We start from the raw sequence: 16,766 nt of genomic DNA on the forward strand, positions 1-16,766 counted from the left end.
TTTCTGTGGTGAGCTCACTGTAATGTTTTAATTACAAGAATTAAAGCAGCTTAATTGCAGCTAAATCCTTTAGTTTTTTTTTTCTGTTTCTCTGCTGTACAGCAGATTTTCCTGGCCTCCTGACCCCCCTCCACTCCTCATAACAACACAACAGTTGATTTTGGTGTATTGGTTGTTTTTTAGGGAATAAAATGGGCAGCTGTACCCAGTAATGTCTGCTTTGTGCGTCCTAATCACTGTTTAATCAGCACTGGAGGACCAAAGAGGTGCTTTAATCAAGAGTTTTGCTCAAGCAGCACACGACGGCAAGAAATCGTTACCAGAGAATTTGCGTTATGAATGCCAGAAACAGTCACCTTGTGCTCCTGCTCACTGTTGAGACAAATGCCGGCTGTATAGATTAGCTATATTTTTTTTGCAATGTTTTGCTATTGACGTGGTGAAGGCTGTGTCATTCTGCATCCAGTTTCTTGATTTCTGCTCGCTATTTTAACAGTGTAACCACACAGTTCCCGAGTTTTCTGCTTGATGCGCTTGTCTGCGTTCATTATGTATAGTACATGTAGGGCTCTGACTATCAGTTACTTTCATTGTTGAGGACCTAAGAGTATTTATTAACCGTGTTTGGAAGTCATATGTGAATAAAATCTTTGCACCTTGAGAAGCTTTACATAAATACAAGAAATGGGTAGAAGCTGCTAGTCTGTCTTTCTGAGAGGTAAAAAATTATTTATTTATTTTTTTATATATATATATATATATATATATATATATATATATATATATATATATATATATATATATATATATATATATATATATATATATATATATATATATATATATATATATATATATATATATATATATATATATATATATATATATTAAAAATAAAAAAAAAGAAAAAATTTTTCTTTTTTTTTTTTTTTTTAACCTGCTAGCGCCTCTGACTAAGTCTGAGGCCGGCCAAGATGTAGACAACTTCCCACAAAAGTGCAGCAACTTGGACTCATTAAACTAAACAGCTGTCACGAGTATATTAATGAGCTTCAGAGGCCTTTTATTATTTTTGGATAAACACAAGCTGTTTCCTCCTGTTTTCAGTCTTTCTTGTAACTTTTTGGCTTCTCCTTCGTGACGTCCGAAAGTAACTTCCCAATGGGTCTCAGCTTTCTTAATTAAATGTATGTGAGGATCCCAAAAGTTGCACCAATCACAGGAAAACCACAGAGTAATGTTTTTTTGTTTGTCTGTTGTTGTTTTTTTATGAAGATGCAATAAAGGCTTTGTTCTGATAAATGAACCAAACAATTAATAGACTGTAAGAGCCAAACTACCCCGTTCATTCAGCACCTGCAGCTTTGAATGTTACCATGTGCTCCACTTAAGAAAATGTCGTCCCAGTTTATTTCTCGTCTATGTTCTACTCAACCCTCGATCGTCTCGCTGTCTTTCAAAGAGCTTGTTGCTGGTTTTGTTCAGTTTTTAAAAATAATTATTATATTAATTAATACTTCCTTTTGTTTTTTCGCAGGATCTGAAAAAGCCCTTCGACAAAGCCTGGAAGGACTACGAAACAAAAGTGTAAGAAACTAAGCGCATCTAATCAGCAGTTCTTTGTGTGTTTTCTACCATATTTGATGTTTGCACTGTTGTTAGTCCATGACTTGTGCTCATGTAGTTATACGTAGTTTAACACTTCAAGTTAGTTTTGTTTGAATGATTTTGGGCAGTATGTTTAAAATCAAATGTTTAGTAAGTGTCTTGTGTCTGTCCTCCATGTTTCCCTTTTAATGCCTCTTCCCTTGATTAACAACTCAGGCAATTCCTTATAATGTGAATAACCCACTGTCACCTTTTCCACTTCCACACTGAGACTCCATTTTCACCGACACTCCTTTGTGATTGTGCATGCAAAGAACTCGGGAGTTTTTATAGCACTTTCATATATTTTACAAGCAGCAAAGGACATTCTTTACTGAAAGGGTAATGCGTCTTCTCTCCAAACCGTTTTGATCAAGCAGTGCAGACTGTGTGCTGACATTAAGGGTTCATCTAGATGCCATGTGACCATTCCCGACCGTCCTAACTTGTTCTATTTTGTTCGACTCCATTGATGGCTAATGGAGGCCATCAATAGAGTTTTCTGCCTGATATGAAAAGCATCCAAACATATCAGTGATCATCTAATCTATCCGCTGTCTCCATTTCATAGGCTCAGTCAAAGAGCAATTACAGTATTTGGTCAACATGGCATTGATTTCTGGTTTCCTAATTTTGTTTGCGAGCTCTTTGCACCCAATGCCTGATTTTGAATTCCTTGTTAGGGGTTCATCCCACATTAAAAGCTGTTTATTCAGGAAGTGTTTTGCCTTCATTTTCACAAGTGATTCATTTATATTTTGTTTAAATGTAGAAAAACTCCAAGTCCTTTGTCTTGTGGGTGCTTTGCTTCCTGAACCAACAGTAGTGAAAATGAATGGACTCTCAGCCCCGTCGTCATTTGAACAACTGTCAGTTTGGCTAGCAGCCAAACAGCCTGGCTAACACGTGTCTCTGTATTTGTCGGGGCTGAAGATTCATGTGCTGACAAAGGCCGGCAGTGTAAACCTAATGAAATCGGGTTTGGCACCTTCAGCAAAGCTAAACAGAAAGTTTAGGACAAAAACCAAAAAGCTTTTGGGACTAATGTCTGTGAGTGTGAGGTTGTTTGTGTGTGGTGTGCTAACTGTGTCTAAGGTTTTAACACTGTACCCATGAATATACACTCACTGGCCACTTTGCTAGATACACCTGTTCAGCTGCTCATTAATACAAATATCTAATTAACAGCTGAATTGATGCCAGATGCCACATTGCAGCAGCTCGGTACATTTAGGCATGTAGACACAGTTAAGGTGATGTGCTGAAGTTCAAGCCAAGCTTCAGAATGGAGGAAGGTGACCTAAGAGCCAGATGGTCTCTGAGAGAAAATATCTCATGAGCGGCTGTTCTGTGAAAATGTCTCGTTGATGTCAGAGATCACAGGAGAATGGCTACAGTGTTTCGAGCTGGTAAACAAACAGCCACTTGCTGCTGCCTAAGTATGCAGAAGAGCATCTCTGAATGCTCAGCACGTCAAACCTCTCACTCCATAACCACTCCTGTCAGCTAAGAACAGGAAACTGATGCTGCAATTCTCATGTTCCCACCAAAACATTGCCTCACTTTCAATGATGGCTGCTTCCAGCAGATTAATGTGGCGTGTCACAAAGCTCAGACCATGACGATGAGTTCACTGCACTCAAACGGCCTCCAGATCTCAGTCCAGTAGAGCACCAATAGACCTGATACCTCAAGATTTAAGGCACTTCTGAAAGCAAGAGGGGGTCCAACCTGATACTACCCAGGTGTACCTAAACACAGTATCCAGTGAGTGTACCTCCAATGAAACCTAGACAAATGTGACTGTACAACTAAATACAAACAGCTCATAATGTCACAGGTAAGACAAAATATTTAATTAAATAATTAATGGACTTGAAAGTAAAATTTTAAAGTTGCTTTTTTACTTTTGCTAAGATTCTTAATTTGAAGTTTTGAATATTAAGTTTAAGGTTAATAAGTGAGTTAAACATCAGGTAGTGAGCTAAAATGTCTCGATGCATGCTCAATCCATCCAGGTAAGGAAATCCCAAAAAGTCGATTGTGTTCATGAACACAATCAACTTTTGTTACTTTAACGCACATGAAACAGGCTGGACTCTTACGCAGCTTTCAGTCACATTTCTGCATAACTGTTTAAAAAATATGCTGTGAGAAAATGCGGCACATCCAAAAGAATGACCTGTTGCATGAAAGGTTCCCCCCCCCCTCCCTTTGTTGTCTTTCTGTGTTGTCCTGATTGCCTGTGGAAGATGGAGAATTTATGGGAAAAACTGGCTCTGAGCGCTGGCTGTCAGGCAGCATGTATCTCATTGGCTTGTAGTCTCTTAGGTCCTACTCCTGACCTTTTTAGTACACTAAACCCATGGCTAACCTTAATCATCTTTAACGTAATCATCCTCAAACACTAAAAAAAAAACCATGCACAAAAGAATCCTGCAAAAAGTGTGGAATCGAATCGCTGAGTCAAACCCCTCTCCCTGGTCGACATCTGCGCTCTAATTCCTTCTGCTTTATGTACTGATCTCAATTGTCGTCATCAGCGAGAAACTACAAGTGTTTGATTTCCCAAACAAGCTCTCAGCTAATTATGGAAACCTTCCAAAAACAGCGCTGATGAGCTTAGTGCAGTTTGACTCTTGGCACTTCTGTTCAAGCAGCTTGGATTATTTATTTATTTATTTGTTTTTCTATCATCTCAGTGAAATCGGTGCAATGAGCCGTGCGTTCCTCCTGTGCAGACACACCTACGCATTTGGTGTGTTTGCTTCAGGACACGATACATCTGGCAGTACAAGGTGATTAAAAAAAGGCGAAATGAGACACCAGCTCGAATTACTGAGGAATGAATGAAGTCTGCTTTGCAAGAATTACTTTCTAATTCATCATGATTGTCTGACATAGCTGGTGGATCATTTCTAATGGGGTGTCTGCAAAGGAAGCAGTTCGCTGATCACAAATTCGGAGAAAGTCGGAGAGATTCAATGATGACGGGTAAAAAAACAAAGTGGGCATTCCCCCGAGTTAAACTTTTCCCACTTTCAAGGCGACATGTGACAGAGTTGTGAAAATTCGAGGCATCGAGGCAGCTAGAGCCTGGAATATCAAACATCAGCTGTATTCTTTGTTCTCATTGGTTGACACTTCAATCACTTGCTTTGGAGTTGAGAGAGGTTTATCTCAGGACCGGTCCACTCTTCATTCCCGAGCCTTTTTACACCCGTCGCTTGTCCCTTGAGCTTCAGAGCAAAGCGTGGCGAGTTAATCGTTCCCCGTATGGATGCCTTTTTGAACATCTCTCAACTCTGAGGCCAGTGACTGAAGCGGCCATCAATGAGAGCAAAGGATACAGTTGATTCACAGAGGGTTACCTAGGCAACTGGAGCCTGGAATGTCCTCTAGCGGGCTGGATCACTGACATAGGAAATCACTTCCTGTGCCGACGCCCCTCGGTGTTGCTCAATACTTTACTACGCAAGAACTTTAGGCACTTGACTAAATCTGCGTCCACGCAGCATCACTTTGTCGCTAACGGATGGTTTCTAGGAGACGTTTCAGGCTCCGGTTGCCTAGGTAACCCAGTAACATATTTAATACCAGGTTATGTCAATCCTGTGCTCTTATCAGGAGCTTCTTCAATTGCTCGCCTCGATATTTTCAGGTCATGAGACAACTTTTTTCACTCAAAATCGCCAAATGTAATCAACACTCTATGGTTTCTAAACATTAAGTTTTAATAAAGAGAATTTCTGCTTCTTCATGTAAGCCCATCTACTGCCTTGACACTTTTACAAAGCTGGCTTTTTCTCATCTTATATGTAGCTCAACCATGAACTGCCTGACAACTTTAGGGCTGATTTTTCACATTATGCCTTCTGTATGCTTTCGGTGCTGTTATGGATCTATTGATTGCTCTTTGACACCCTCTGCCACGCTGTCACTCTTGCCAGCACCAAGATAGAAAAGGAAAAGAAGGAGCATGCGAGACAGCATGGGATGATTAGGACGGAAATCAGCGGGGCAGAAATCGCTGAAGAGATGGAGAAAGAGAGAAGATTCTTCCAGCTGCAGATGTGTGAGGTTAGTTGGAGCGATTATCAAGAGACGGGTTTCATTTGGTTACCAGTGTTTTAAATATATATAACATGAATTAATGAAACATTAAAATTGTATGAAATCCTGTACTCAGCATGGATGATCTGATATCCTCGTGTTGGTGTTGTTCCCAGACCATCATGAAAATGTTGTTCCAGGTTCAACATTGCAAGTGACCAATCACATTGTTGTGACGTTATTCCTTTGTGCGCCAAGCCATTCGTGCATTTATGAAATTCCAATGTTGCAAGGACAATATTAATTCTGCTTACTGTTTATTAAAGGGTTAGGGTCAGGGTCCGTTGATCGGCGGACAGAGGCGGTTTCACGCAGCTTAAGTACAGTTTTTTGTTTTACGCCGGTTTTTCCCGAAGTCGCAAAGGTATGACGTCACAACATTCTGATTGGTCACTTGCAATGTTGATCCTGGAACAACATTTAGTATGATGATCTGGGAACAACACCAACACGAGGATATCAGATCAACCACTCAGCATAGTGTTTATCAAGAAAATAACAGGCAGTGGTGGGTTGAGAAAACAGGGCAGTTTCTGTCAAAGTAACGGTAAAAACTGAATACTGCGCAGCCTGATGGAATACAAAAATCCCATTACATGTAAGCATGTTTATGTGCTGAATGCCTTTTTTTGATGTTTCATTTTAATGAAGCCTTGCTTGAAAAATTACATTTTTGCCCTTTTGAAGTGTCTGGGTATGAGATGAAAGTGATGTATACATTTGAGATGGTCCATGAGTATTTGAAGTCTCAGACTTCAAAGTTGCTTTTCCATCTGTGTGAACCTGGACTGACCCCTCTTCCTGGATCTGGATTCAATCTGTTTACAGTATCTCCTCAAAGTCAATGAGATCAAGATCAAGAAGGGGGTGGATCTGCTGCAGAACCTCATCAAGTATTTCCACGCACAGTGCAAGTAAGACGTGCATATTATATACGTCAAATTTATTTTACATCGTAGGCCACGTACATACTACTTTGATGCTAAGTGGACCTGACACATTGTGTAAAATTACAGAAAAGTTCTGGTAGTTCATCATCATCCAGACAGTCTTGTAATTATAACATAAAAAGATTATGTTATCATATAGAAAACTTTTGTCCTTTCTGTAAATTCACTGTTAAAAAAAACAAAAAAACACGTGCATTTATGTAGCAGATGTTGAAAAAAGTTTGTTATTTAACTGTTGATGAGGCTCCTTTTATCTAAATAAAAGGCTGTAAAACCTAGGAAAATGTGGTTAAACGTTCAAGATCTGTGCACTCCTTTACATTCTCAAAAGCCATCTAGCGGGCGGAATAGGAGTCTTTACCAGGCCCATTCTGGCCCCTAGGCCCTATGTTTGACACCCCTGATACACGTGGTTAAATTGAGTATATATGAAGAGCATATTTTTACTGTCTAATAGTAAAGATTTAGTTTGAGGTATGCATACACAGTTGATGTTATTTTTAATGTATTATATCAACAATATATTTAGGATTTAGGCAAATCCAGTGCCCCGATCCACTGTCACTGCAAAGAAAAAGTTACTCACGTATACTGTAAATCTGTTTTGTGGCACTGGGATAAATTTGTGTGCTTCGTCATTCAGTTTCTTTCAGGACGGTCTAAAAGCTGTGGACAACCTCAAACCTTCCATAGAGAAACTGGCCACAGATCTGCACACGGTCAGAGCCGTTTCAATCCCGCCTGTTTGTCCACTCTTAAACTTTCCTTCATGACTTAGACATGACTTGTGTCTGTACAGATAAAGCAGGTGCAGGACGAGGAGAGGAAGCAGCTGGCTCAGTTACGAGACGTCCTCAAGTCGGCGTTACAGGTGGAGCAGAAGGAGGTAACACCCACAACAGAAACGAAACGATCAAATGCTTTATGATGTACCGGACAAGCTGAAATCTGCTTATTAAACTTCAGCTTCTCTCAGTGATGACATTAAGTTGGGACTCACGCACACACTAATGTATATACGACTCCATTACTAATCTATCCCTCTGGGTTGGGATCTAAACTATAATTGAAAAGAAGCACATCTTTTTTTCTTTTCTTACATCTGTCTTGTTTCTTGCATGTGCTATTAGTCGTTTACTTCTCTACCCAAATGAACTGAGGTAGACTGCTCATCAGCTAGATGCTCAGTGAACTGTTAAATATGCTGCAAAGCGCAGCAGCTTCAGGTCTAATCTGAAGATTGTTTTCTTCTCTCCTCTGCCGCCGCCGCCTTTTGTGAAACAAGTCCAGAAGAGTAAGTGGATTTGTGGAAAAAAAAGAAAAGCTATAGCATCTCGTGTTCCCTGTGGTGATGTCGTTGCTTCCAGTGCTCGATGTTTTCGATGTAGTCGTTCAGTGAGAAAAGTTTGAGGTGGGCCTGTCATATCTTTTTTTGTGTGTCTGCTGATATCGGCACACATCAAGCCGCTCCACCACTCAGAAGTCGTCCTCTCTGTTTCCCGTAGTGTTTCCACAAAAAAGGAATATGCAAAAAAAAAAAAAAAAAAAAAAGTCTGGGTCCTCTTTCATGGTAGCTGATGTATTTAAATGAAGCCTATTCAGGCTGCATGTGTTAAAACAGCAAGAATTGCTAATGAGATTAAAATGCTAATGACACAATTTGGCCAGCTGCTGCTGCAGACTCTGACTTCAAAGGTGTACAAGCTCTTATTTTCTCCCTTCCCTTTATTTGCACAAAATCACTCAGGCTGAGAGGAGCAATCTTAACATAATTGATATTTGCTTTAAAATCCTCCGCGGAGCAGGAGACCCAGAAGCACAGTGTAATCCAGAGCAATTTTGCGCTTGTGCAGCTTCCCCTCGACTTCATACTGTTTTTTGCTAATTCGGTGTGTAGCTCCTGCCTTCCGCACCTCATTTTCTGAAATGACAGCTCTGCTTTGTCGCCTGTGTTTTTGCTGTTTTTTTTCCTCAGGATTCACAGGTGCGTCAGAGCACCACCTACAGCCTGCACCAGCCGCAGGGCAACAAGGAGCACGGCACCGAGCGCAGCGGGTACCTTCACAAGAAAAGTGATGGGTATGTTTAGAAAAGGGCGTTCAAAAGATCAGATGAGTCACTACACAACAAACTATTTCTTCAGTGAAGAACGCAGAGAAGGCTGTGGCGTTTAGAGGCCTCATTATTCCTCCACCTCTGTCTCTCTCGTGTTGGTGGGTTACTAATGAGTGTTTGTCAGCAAGATTGTGCAAAAAATTACCTGCACAGTTTCATGCAGCGGCTTGGTGGAGCGATGGCACACGTGCAGTAAAAGAGCTGGCAAAATAAAAGATGTGTGGTTTGCTTTGTTTAAAACGAGCAGTCTGCAGATCATCTTGAATGCTGAAAATGTCCATAACAAGTAGTCAATGGTTACTTTGGCGATCCTGCTAGATGACATTAATTTGTCAAAATTGATTCAGATCATTTTGGCTTTTAATTCTTTTTATTGTTTTATTGTAGACATGCTCACCCCGTGTGTCATAACTAATGCATGTGAATGCTAGTGGTAATGTGATAATGATAAATATTTCATAGGCTTTACCGATTCACTGCACGGGTGTACGCGCGACATACTAATCGCTGCCGTCTCTGCGTCGCAGGTTGAGGAAAGTGTGGCAGAAGAGGAAGTGTACAGCGAAGAATGGATTCCTCACCATCTCACACGGCACAGTAAGCAAACAGTGGAAAGAAACACAAGACGACATCTTTTCTTCTGAAAACACACACAAACCTTTTAGTTTGTCTGCAAGCCTCATCATTGCTGCTTGTCTTCATATACATTGCAGTGAAAAAGCACAAAAGTGAATTTTTAGCATTTTTCACACACTTTTAACACACTTCAGTGTGTTCAGTGTTTTTTAAAGTTTTTAAATGATCATTTTTATTTATTTAAGGGGAAATCTATCCAAAAGAAGGGAAAAAAGTGATTGCCCCCTTGTTAAATTGTGATTTTTTTTTTTTTTTTTTTTTTTTTTTGAATAGTCCATCTCTGATTGAGGTTATTAGGTTTAGAGGACAATGGCTTTTTCACACAGGGGGAGGTGAGTTTGGATAACTTTTTTCCCCCTTTAATTGAATTAAATTATCATTTAAAAAACTGCATTTTATATTCAGCCGGCTGATTTTAAATTGCTTTGATGATCTGAAATATGACAAATAGGCAAAAACTGAACTGCACATTTACATTTTCCACAGATCAAAGGACAAAGTCTGCAAGTTTACACTCCTCGGAGTTTCAGTTCACTCGGCTCATTTACATTAAAGATTCGGTCAACCCCTCTCGCTGACACGGTTCATCTCTCACAGAGCTGCTTATCAGATGTTCTGTTTGGCTCCAGCAACAGTCAGATACACTTAAACCAACACTCCTGCTCACTTGTTCTCTCATTTTTCTCCTTCTCCCCCTTTCCTTTCTTTCCCTCCCTCCATCTGTCTCTCTTTCATAGGCTAACCGGCCACCAGCTAAACTCAACCTGCTCACCTGCCAGGTGAAACACAATCCTGAAGAGAAGCGGAGTTTTGACCTCATATCACGTACGTTCAGCCTCTTCTCTTTGCTTTCTGCCGCCTGTGTTCTCCAGTGTGTTGTTGTAACCAAATGCCTCTGTTTAATTGGCTTCGAGCAGCAGCTGGCTGAGATTTGTTATGTAGCTGAGCAGATTTCAATTATTTCCCATGCAGCAGAAAACAGAGATGATTAAGAGACAATATTAACACGTCTGACGCATCTGAATCCAGCGTGTAGACTAGACTCAAATACCAAAGAGCAAAATGATGGTCGAATAATTGCTTTCATGGCTGAGAGAGATTGAAAGGCTACAATGTTGCTTTCTTTTGTTTGTTTCTGGCGAACAAATATTCAAATAACACTTGCTTGGAAGTCTGGTCATAAAGAGATGGCAGGAAAGGAGGATGGAGAGAGGGATGATCTGTGTGATGATCATGTGACAAACATGGCAGTTTGTGGCTATTTAAATGAAGACTAAACTTCAGGCTTTAGGGATATAACACAGTTTAAGTTTCCTTTCATTTAGTTGTATAAAAAACTCCCATGTGAAGATGGAAACACTCGTACTTTATGTTTTTGTTTTGCAGCGCGCCCTCAGTCTGACCTTTCACTTGAGCACTTTAATGCCCTCTGGAGAGAATCACTCAAAGCTTTTTACTGCATATCTGCAGCTCTTTGACTGATCTTCTTCCTCTTCAGTTTTTTTCTCCCGCTCATCTTTTCTATTCCATCATTTGTTTCCTTTCTTTTTTTTGTTTTTAGATGACAGAACGTATCACTTTCAGGCCGAGGACGACCAGGACTGTCAGATGTAAGTGCTTTTCCCTTCCTTCCTCTTGTGTGTGGGTGCGCCTGTTTATCACCTCCAATGCTTTCCACACACTTCCTCCCTGACACACACTCAGTCACTTTACCTCCCACCTCATGCCCATTAACTGCCCTTTTACTCCAGTCTGAACCCCCCGTGTCTGCCTTAGCTGCGCCTGTTTTTACCCACTTTCCCCCCTTCTCCTCCCCGTGCTTCTCCTTTTGTCATTTTTCCTCTTTTCATCTGCCCGACTCATGTCTCCCGTGATCCTTTACTCTGTCCCTCCTGCAGCTGGATCTCGGTGCTACAGAACAGTAAGGAGGAGGCGTTAAATCAAGCTTTTAAAGGGGACCATCATGTCGGCGAGAACAACATCGTGCAGGAGCTGACCAAGGCGATACTGGGGGAAGTCAAGCGGATGATAGGAAATGATGTTTGCTGTGACTGCGGAGCCCCGAGTGAGTGGCACAGTTGGACGGGGGAAACCCTCAGATGCCTTAATAAAGTTCAATTTAAGCCTAAACAAATGGAAAACTAACTATGTTTTGAATCTTACATGATCATTATGTGATATCCCACAATTTAGATTATGCTAAACTCTTATACAAGCAGCTTTTTAAGACCAGAAACGACTAAGTATGCCTTTTTTCCATTTAAATACAAGGTTTACATGCTTTTCATGTTTTGTTTTGTTTTGTTTTGTTTTTATAATTGAAAGCATAGTGATGCCAGCTCATTTACTTTCATAAATGGACCAGATTGGGTTGAATAACAGGCGTTGAGAACTCAGGATTTCCTGGGATTTTCCTCCAGTATCAGCTCCTTTTTCCCTGAAGAACTTGTTTATGTGTTCGTGTACTAAGAGATGATTTATGGGAAAGACACGATTGCGTAACTGCTGTTGTGTAGACCTCAAATTGTAGTAATTCAGAAACCATAACGATCTCAAATTTTAGTAGGCTGGCGTGCGCACATAGTTGGTGGGTCTCCAGTCATGAGGATCTTCCGATTTCTTCAATTCCTTAAACATCATTCGGATTAAAGATTTTTAAGTCTTTACATTTAGCTTCAAATATTACTCTTATATAATTTCAGGTGTTTTTTTTCTGTCTTGCTTACAGCTGGGATCTTAGTGAATGCATATACAGTGGACCCTAAGAGTATTGTTCCAAATAGAGCCGCACCGAGTGCATTTTACACAGCACAGCAGCCGATAACTTCATTAATTATTTAAATCTCCTGACACAGGGGACTGGATCAAATCAGAAATCTCCACAGTTCTGCAGTCACGATCAGATTTTCTGGAAAAAGCAACATTGACTTTAACATCCTTCCGCTTGTATCCTCGATTCCTAAAGGCAGCGGACACTTAGAAGCCTGCCTGGAGGCAGATCAGACATGTGCACACTGCTTTGGCAAAGTGTTTGCTGTAATTTAATGTAGTATACAGCACTTACGGGGAGCGGGTAGTGTAATTCATGCACACCAGTGGTATAAATTCCTCGTATTGAAAACTCTTAGAGTGGTTCCCCTGAGGAAATATTCTGCCACAACCTTGAAATTAGTTTTGTGAAATCCCCCAAACCCATGAAATACCCCCACCACAGATCTGTACTTTATTATAGTATGTACGTACGGCAGGCACATATACCTACACATGCACAGAGTAAGCAGTCCAGCTCGGTCACTTTCCTGTGACAGTGTGTTAGTGTTAGTAAAAGGCTTTTCAGGCAGCCATTGGATTTCCACAAGGACACATCAAAGTTGGCTCACAGGCTGCTGAAGTGACTTCTGCTTCAGTGCTTTTCACCCACATACACTCCTCTCTCATGTCACTCATGCATTGTTTATGTCCCTTTTTCTCCATTTTCTTTACAATGATCTTTCCTTTTTTACCCCTTAACAGACCCGACATGGCTATCCACCAACCTGGGCATCCTCACCTGCATTGAATGCTCAGGGATACACAGGGAGCTGGGAGTCCACTACTCGCGGATCCAGTCCCTCACACTGGATGTACTCAGCACCTCAGAGCTCTTGGTAAATCACTACCCATCTTCTTGTTCCTCTTTTTCTTATCCAGAGCTCTCTGGAATATTTTAAGCAGGATAAGCTTGGAAAATGAAACAAGAAAGGGAAAAAATAGAGGGAGATTTTAAGGACAGGTGGACAGTAAATAAAGATTGGGTGAAAATGAGAAGCCTTACAGTGCCTTTTGCGTCTTCCTCTTTAAAAGACCTCTGGAAGTCTGCACACTCAGAATAGCTGAGATTTTGTTTGGCTTTTCTAATCACCGTTTGGAGTAGTGATTTACTGCCTAAGGGACGGTCGGGATTAAATGCTTCCAGCCATCATTGCTTTCCCTGGTGTTAAGACGCCAGTCATGTTGGCCACAGTCAGACGGGGCGTTGTGGAGTCTGTGAGGCTCCACACTTGGAGCTCAGGATGTCTCCTGCCTCCCGGTGGGGGCGTGATTGGAGCTGATGACTTTTGAGTTAATCGATGTGGCTCAGAAAATGACACATAACTAGTTTTAATTACTGTGTGTGTGTGTGTGTGTGTGTGTGTGTGTGTGTGTTTGTGTTCCACAGCTGGCCAAGAATGTGGGGAATGTAGGCTTTAATGAAATCATGGAGGCTTGTTTAAGCGCTGAAAACGTGGTGAAACCCAACCCGGCCAGTGACATGTAAGTCACCCCCTCACACTCCATTCTTCCTCTATCCCCTCACCTCACCTCCATAGCTCTTCTGCTGCTCCCGTCTCCTCACTGATCTCAGTTTACACTCTACACATCGATTTGCGATCCTTTTATGTGACCCTTTAACACATTTTAAGTAACAAGTTTGACATGTTTTTATTGATTATCTCTTCTGTTTTAAAAAAAAACTAAGAAAAGAATCTGAAATCTGATCAACTTTTTATCATAATCACAAAAGCTGTTTTTGATCCTCAGAGTGAGAACAATTAAGGCGACTTCTGAAAGAACAGTTTAATGCATTATTGAAACCTGGAAAGGTAGTGTTGAGGTGTTGTCTTGAGGGAAGAAGTGTGATTGGGGGGAAGAAAATCTTGAATGATTCTAACTTTTGATTGGATGGTCGTAGATCGCTAAACATTAGCAGAATTCATGGCTCTTGTTAATGATAGTGAAAATAAGAGCATTTCCACATGCACGGTGCAAAGAGGACTCAAGGGTTTGGGGCTAAGCAGCTGGATAGCCTTAAGAAAACCATTTGCCAGTGAGACTAATCGGAGAAAAGGGTTTCAGTGTGAGATTCAGCTCTGGAGCAATAGAAAAAGGTTGTGTGATCTGATTACTCCAGATTTAGCCTGTTCCAGAGTGATGGGTACATTGAGGTAAGAAGAGAGGAAGATATGGTCATGCACCCTTTATGCCTGGCGTCCACCCTACAAGGGCCAGAGTGATGATCTGGGGTCACTTCAGCTGCTAGAGCTGATAAGTTCCAGGTTCAGCAAGATTAAAAAAATGAAGACAGCAGATTAGTTTTTCCATCAATGGATTTTTTTCTTCCCTGATGGCACGGGCATATTCCAAGATGACATGCTAAGAGCATCTGTGTCCTCGTGTTCTCCCCCAGGCAGGCGAGGAAAGACTTCATCACAGCCAAATACACGGAGAAACGTTTCGCCAAGAAGAAGTGTCCGGATGCGATGTCGCGGCTTCACACGCTGTGCGACGCAGTGAAGGCCCGAGACATCTTCTCCCTCATCCAAGTCTACGCTGAGGGGGTGGACCTCATGGAGCCCATTCCTCTGGCCAACGGGCATGTCAGTGCACAACATATGTTAACATTTTCCTGCGTACCGTTTCTCCTCCTATTTATAATAATCTGTGGCATTATTATTGCTCTCTATCTCCTTCCATGAACCTGAAATCCACCACACGTTCCAGAGATTTCATGCAAATGCTTGATCGTTTTATTTCAGGAACAAGGAGAGACGGCTCTTCATCTAGCGGTGAGGCTAGTGGACAGAACGTCCCTTCACATCGTCGACTTCCTCACTCAGAACAGGTAAACACAGCACTGAAGGCAACCAGAAATCAATATGCTGAGATGGTCTGTCGGACCATCATAAAAAGACCAAAAGCTTATTTTCAGTCCTGCTGGTTTCTTGACATCCACTTTTTTTCTGTTAACTCTCTTTTCTCTATGGACAGAAACTATTTGCTTAATAATAACAATGATGCATTAAAAACAACAATAGAGCTTTGTTTTGCTGTGGTTTGCGTGCTAAAAACACAATTTTACAGAAAGTGTTTGTATTGGCAAAACTACTCCCTGGTCTTATGGAGCACTGAGGCAGGACAGAAGAAAGCTGGATTTTATATCCTCTGTGTTGGGATTTAAAGTTTTTCCCCTCTTTGTTTCTCTTCCCTGGAAGTTTAAATTTGGATAAGCAAACAGCCAAAGGCAGCACAGCGCTGCACTACTGCTGCCTGACTGACAACAGTGAATGTCTGAAGCTGCTGCTGCGGGGGAAAGCCTCCATAGAGATTGGTAAGGAAAAACACCAGAAACAAACAGCACAGCCGCAGTGCATCAACAGTCCATTGTTCTTTTTCTGCAGCAGCTAACAAAGTGCAAGGACTGAAATATTGTAATTACAGTTTTGAGGTAATTGTGCTTTGGGTGTTTCCATGTCCATCTATTTCTCTCCCTGTACATTTAGTCCTTTACATTTTTCTGACAGCGTGAGACACCGGTCATTTTAATCAGGAATCACAAGCACAAAAAAAACAATTTTGCAGATTAAACTTGATCACAGTACAGTTTAAATTGCACATTACTGCACTGTGCAAAAGTCTGAAGACCCCCCTCATTTCTTGATATTTGGATTTCAAGGAGTTAGACTTTCTTATAGTTGTAATATTAACTGGTTTAAGCACTAGCTCTCCAAAGCTTTCTAAAATTGTCAAAAAGGGCCTTTTAGGACAATTTTCTATCATTTTCAATCCACTCCTTGTACTTGATCATTTTCAGAGTATTATTTTTTTTGTGTGTTAAGCCACTTAACACTGACTTCTGAATCATTCGAGCTTTAAAAAAAAAAAAAAGCACCTAACTTAAGGGATGAACCATTTTTTCTGCCTGCATATAACATACGACTTGGCAAAGAATTGATTTTAGGTCTGAAGTGGTGTCAGAAGCCATTCTTAAGGAAGGGAAACTGAGAGAAAAGGCTGAGGTGTGCTGTATTATGCAAGAACTGGACTAAAGAATCAATGAAAATAGATCTTATATAGTAATGAAATGATAAAATCATCAGTTTGTGTGGAGGAGACCATGAGGGGCACAGTGAGTGTAAAACATGGCGTCATGCTTTGTGATCTGGTCAGAACTGAATATAGAAAAGTCACTTGCGTGCAATACCATAGGAAAAACTTCTAATCAGCATGGCAATGTTCTTATTGCTGCACCTATTTACTAGTAAAATATAAAGAAATGAGGGGTGGCTCAAGACTTTTGCACATTATATAGAGGCCACTGCAATGGAATTTCTTCATAACAGTGTGCTTAATACATGAAAGCTGCTCGTATTTATAAAGTTGCTTTTGAGTGAGACTTTTGAGTCCGGGAGTTTGTTTTCTCTGGTGGCCTATCTTCATCTCACACTTGGTTCCCAGAAAACAAGCCGTGGCAACTTTTTCTCACAGCACTTATCTTTCTGCTCTGCT

The 16,766-nt window shown here is 40.9% G+C and overlaps 1 protein-coding gene across 4 annotated transcripts in view; it reads left to right on the forward strand.

Annotated features, from left to right (window-relative positions):
* Positions 1-16,766, forward strand: part of asap2a (ArfGAP with SH3 domain, ankyrin repeat and PH domain 2a) — a 58,717-nt gene that overhangs the window by 34,298 nt on the left and 7,653 nt on the right. For 3 of the 4 annotated variants that reach the window (XR_003270733.1, XM_026153075.1, XM_026153076.1), the window contains exons 5-20: positions 1,538-1,587; positions 5,598-5,727; positions 6,589-6,674; positions 7,354-7,429; positions 7,510-7,596; positions 7,996-8,004; positions 8,686-8,789; positions 9,353-9,422; positions 10,199-10,286; positions 11,023-11,071; positions 11,360-11,526; positions 12,975-13,108; positions 13,660-13,754; positions 14,668-14,857; positions 15,017-15,102; positions 15,473-15,588. Coding sequence is in view for 3 of the 4 variants with exons in the window: in XM_026153075.1 (XP_026008860.1) it covers positions 1,538-1,587; positions 5,598-5,727; positions 6,589-6,674; positions 7,354-7,429; positions 7,510-7,596; positions 7,996-8,004; positions 8,686-8,789; positions 9,353-9,422; positions 10,199-10,286; positions 11,023-11,071; positions 11,360-11,526; positions 12,975-13,108; positions 13,660-13,754; positions 14,668-14,857; positions 15,017-15,102; positions 15,473-15,588 (1,537 nt within the window). In the remaining variant the exon portion in view is untranslated. The remainder of the gene's footprint in view (positions 1-1,537; positions 1,588-5,597; positions 5,728-6,588; positions 6,675-7,353; positions 7,430-7,509; positions 7,597-7,995; positions 8,005-8,685; positions 8,790-9,352; positions 9,423-10,198; positions 10,287-11,022; positions 11,072-11,359; positions 11,527-12,974; positions 13,109-13,659; positions 13,755-14,667; positions 14,858-15,016; positions 15,103-15,472; positions 15,589-16,766) is intronic. The other variant, XM_026153077.1, reaches the window with a different exon arrangement.

Source organism: Astatotilapia calliptera, chromosome 19 (assembly GCF_900246225.1).
Source record: "Astatotilapia calliptera chromosome 19, fAstCal1.2, whole genome shotgun sequence".
Classification (NCBI taxonomy): Eukaryota; Metazoa; Chordata; class Actinopteri; order Cichliformes; family Cichlidae; genus Astatotilapia; species Astatotilapia calliptera.